At 46.9% G+C, this 3312-nt stretch overlaps 1 protein-coding gene across 1 annotated transcript; it reads left to right on the forward strand.

The window, feature by feature from the left end:
- Window positions 1-2127, forward strand: LOC108724912 (uncharacterized). Its single transcript, XM_018451613.1, has one exon. The coding sequence runs from the start codon at window positions 1-3 to the stop codon at window positions 2125-2127; it is 2127 nt and encodes a 708-aa protein (XP_018307115.1).
- Window positions 2128-3312: the final 1185 nt, after the last annotated feature.

Raw genomic sequence — 3312 nt, forward strand, 5'->3', positions numbered from 1 at the left:
ATGCACGGGTTTTCGGATGCCTCGACCAAAGCATATGCAGCTGTGGTCTATGTCCGTGTAGAAACTAATTCGGGTGAAGTTACAACGGCGTTGCTCATTAGCAAGACGAGAGTCGCCCCCACCAAGCAACTCACCGTGCCTCGCCTGGAATTATGCGGAGCTCTGTTACTTGCGCGACTGATTTCCAAGCTCCAGTCACTCAGCGCGTTCAACGGCTGCAACGTATATTGTTGGACCGATGCTGCGACTATGCTCCACTGGTTGAGTGAGCAATCGTCACATTGGAAGACATTTATCGCCAACCGGGTCGCAGAAATACAATCGGTACTTCCCGATGTTACGTGGCGATACGTTCCCGGTGCTGAAAACCCGGCAGACCTAGCCTCTCGTGGAGTGAAACCGACGGACATTAGCGCCTCAAGGTTGTGGTGGCATGGCCCACATTGGCTGGCTCATGAATCGGAGGCATGGCCTACCTGCTCACCCACGGTAGACAGCGATGCTCATCTCGAAGCCAGGGTCGTGTCGCTACAGACAGTCGCGGCACCGGCCACACAATGTCCGATCTTTCAGCGATTTTCATCATGGCCGAGATTGATACGCGTTATTGCTAAAATTCTTAGATGGATGCGCTCCGCTAGACAACGCGGCCTTCGGCAATTGGAAGTTGACGCCATGTCTGAGGCCGAGGCACTTGCGCAAGCCACGACCCGTGTCTTCAGTGTTGTACAAAAACAGCAGTTTCCCGAGGAATTGCGCATTCTTTCGACGCTTGAGCCCGCCTCCGACGGTATTCGTCGCTTAAAAGTAGGTGTCTCAATGCCGCGGACCAGTGCTCTTCGGCGATTGAATCCAGTTCTGGGATCTGATGGTCTCATTCGCGTCGGTGGTCGGCTGTCCTTGAGCCCTTTCGACCCAGCATCGAGACATCCGATCATTCTAGGGTTGGGTCACGTATCACAACTCTTGATCCGTGATGCACATCGCCGGTGTCTCCATGGCGGGATCTCGTTAACGCTCAGCACACTGAGGAACTCGGTTTGGCTCATTCAGGCGCGAAAATCGGTTAAGTCCATTGTCTATCGGTGTGTTACATGTGCTCGTATTCGCGCCGAAATACCGACTCAACTTATGGGTTCGCTGCCAGCGATTCGCGTTCATCGGTCAAGTCGCGCCTTTGTTGAATGCGGCGTGGATTACGCGGGCCCCGTCGCTGTCCGAATGGCGGGCGGTCGCGGAACGCGATCCCAGCCCGGGTATATCGCGCTTTTTTTGTGTATGGCAACGAAAGCGGTCCATTTGGAGATTGTAACTTCATATTCAACACCCGCGTTCATCGCTGCCTTTGATCGATTTTGTTCACGACGCGGATTGCCTCGCACTGTGCACAGCGATCGCGGCACTAATTTTCAGGGCGCCGATAAGGCAGTACGCGCCGCTTATCAAGCGGCGATAACAGACAAGGAATTGCGTGCTCGTGTGGCGGAGGATCGCGTCGAATGGAAATTCATCCCTCCTGCAGCACCTCACTTCGGAGGTCTGTGGGAGGCCGGGGTGAAAGTGATGAAACACCATTTAAAACGGGTCCTAGGGAAAAGTACTCCCACGTACGAAGAGCTTGCGACGCTCCTCTGCCGCATTGAAGCTTGTATGAATTCTCGACCGTTAGCTCCTCTCAATGATGATATAGAGAGCCTGGACGCGTTGACGCCCGCGCACTTCCTGATCGGCGGCCCCCTTACAGCGCCTCCGATGCCGACGCTTTTAGATACTGCGGTAAACCGCTTGTCCCGATGGCAAGTCATGCAACAAATGTTGGAACGATTCTGGCAACTTTGGTCGCAAGACTATGTAAAGTCGTGCCAACACCGTTCGAAATGGCGGGTTCCGTCAGCTCCAGTTCAAGTCGGACAAATCGTCCTACTTCGAAATCCAAATCTGCCACCCACCAAATGGGACCTTGGTCGCATCGTCCAGTGCCACCCAGGTCCTGATGGCCTGATCCGGGTCGTTACCGTAAAAACGGCTTCCACCGAAGTGGTCCGACCAATCACCAAGTTGGCGTTACTACCGGTGGATCTTGAAAATCAGGATGCTTTGTCCACTTGCAAGCAGCAATTGGAATAAGTCGGATACCCGGCGAAAGACTGTCATAGTTGGTGATTGCCCGCCCGTGTCGGGCAAGGCGGGCGGTAATGTTCGCATATGTCTTACCATGCGAACTTCAAGTATAATAATTAAAAATTTTTTATTCCGATTACTTGATTAATCATGTAATCAGTAATTAAAGTAAAAAGTATTACTGAAAAAATCATTAATGCCGATCCCTGAGCCTCATCTGTCTCATTCATACTTTCGTCATTATTTGTTTCTGCCAAGTCATTATTTTCCTTTTCTTCTAACTCGTTCACATCATTCGCGCTCATTCTTTCAATTTCCAAAATAGTGCTACTGCTTAAGCCAAATATTTTGAAAGCCTTAATAAAATTAGATCCATTATCAGTAACCATTGCTACCATTTTTTCATTATTTAATCCAAATAACGCATGTATTCTGAATAATTCAGTGCCAATGACTTCATTTGTATGAGTACCTTTTATTGTTTAGACAACCATTAATAACCCATGTGGATAGTAGGAAGCCTCATCTGTCTCATTCATACTTTCGTCATTATTTGTTTCTGCCAAGTCATTATTTTCCTTTTCTTCTAACTCGTTCACATCATTCGCGCTCATTCTTTCAATTTCCAAAATAGTGCTACTGCTTAAGCCAAATATTTTGAAAGCCTTAATAAAATTAGATCCATTATCAGTAACCATTGCTACCATTTTTTCATTATTTAATCCAAATAACGCATGTATTCTGAATAATTCAGTGCCAATGACTTCATTTGTATGAGTACCTTTTATTGTTTTACAAGCTAAAGCAGCCGATTTTTTTTTCAATGTTTTCTCGCATAACTGCAAAAAATAAAGATGTCTAATGCATCAATAGGAACAAGTTTCTAAGTTTGGTATAAATTCAAAACTATTTACCCAGTGAGCCGTAACGCCAATAAATCTACGATCGGGCGCAGTCCATATATCCGCTGTGGTGCAAACATATTGAACATTTTTCAAATGATTCTTGATGATTTCCATCTGCCCCCTGTAAATGATATCAATTTTCTTTTTTAAAGTGTTTCGAGTCAGATGTTTCAAAGATTTGTCTCCGTGCTTTATTCGGAAACCTATAATGTGAATGTAATTATTTCAGGGCCATCAAATATACGCGTGTGCACAAATGTTCAAGCACATTAATGATAGAAAAAAT

Source organism: Mycetomoellerius zeteki, unplaced genomic scaffold (genome assembly GCF_001594055.1).
Source record: "Mycetomoellerius zeteki isolate Tzet28-1 unplaced genomic scaffold, Tzet1.0 scaffold313, whole genome shotgun sequence".
Classification (NCBI taxonomy): domain Eukaryota; kingdom Metazoa; phylum Arthropoda; class Insecta; order Hymenoptera; family Formicidae; genus Mycetomoellerius; species Mycetomoellerius zeteki.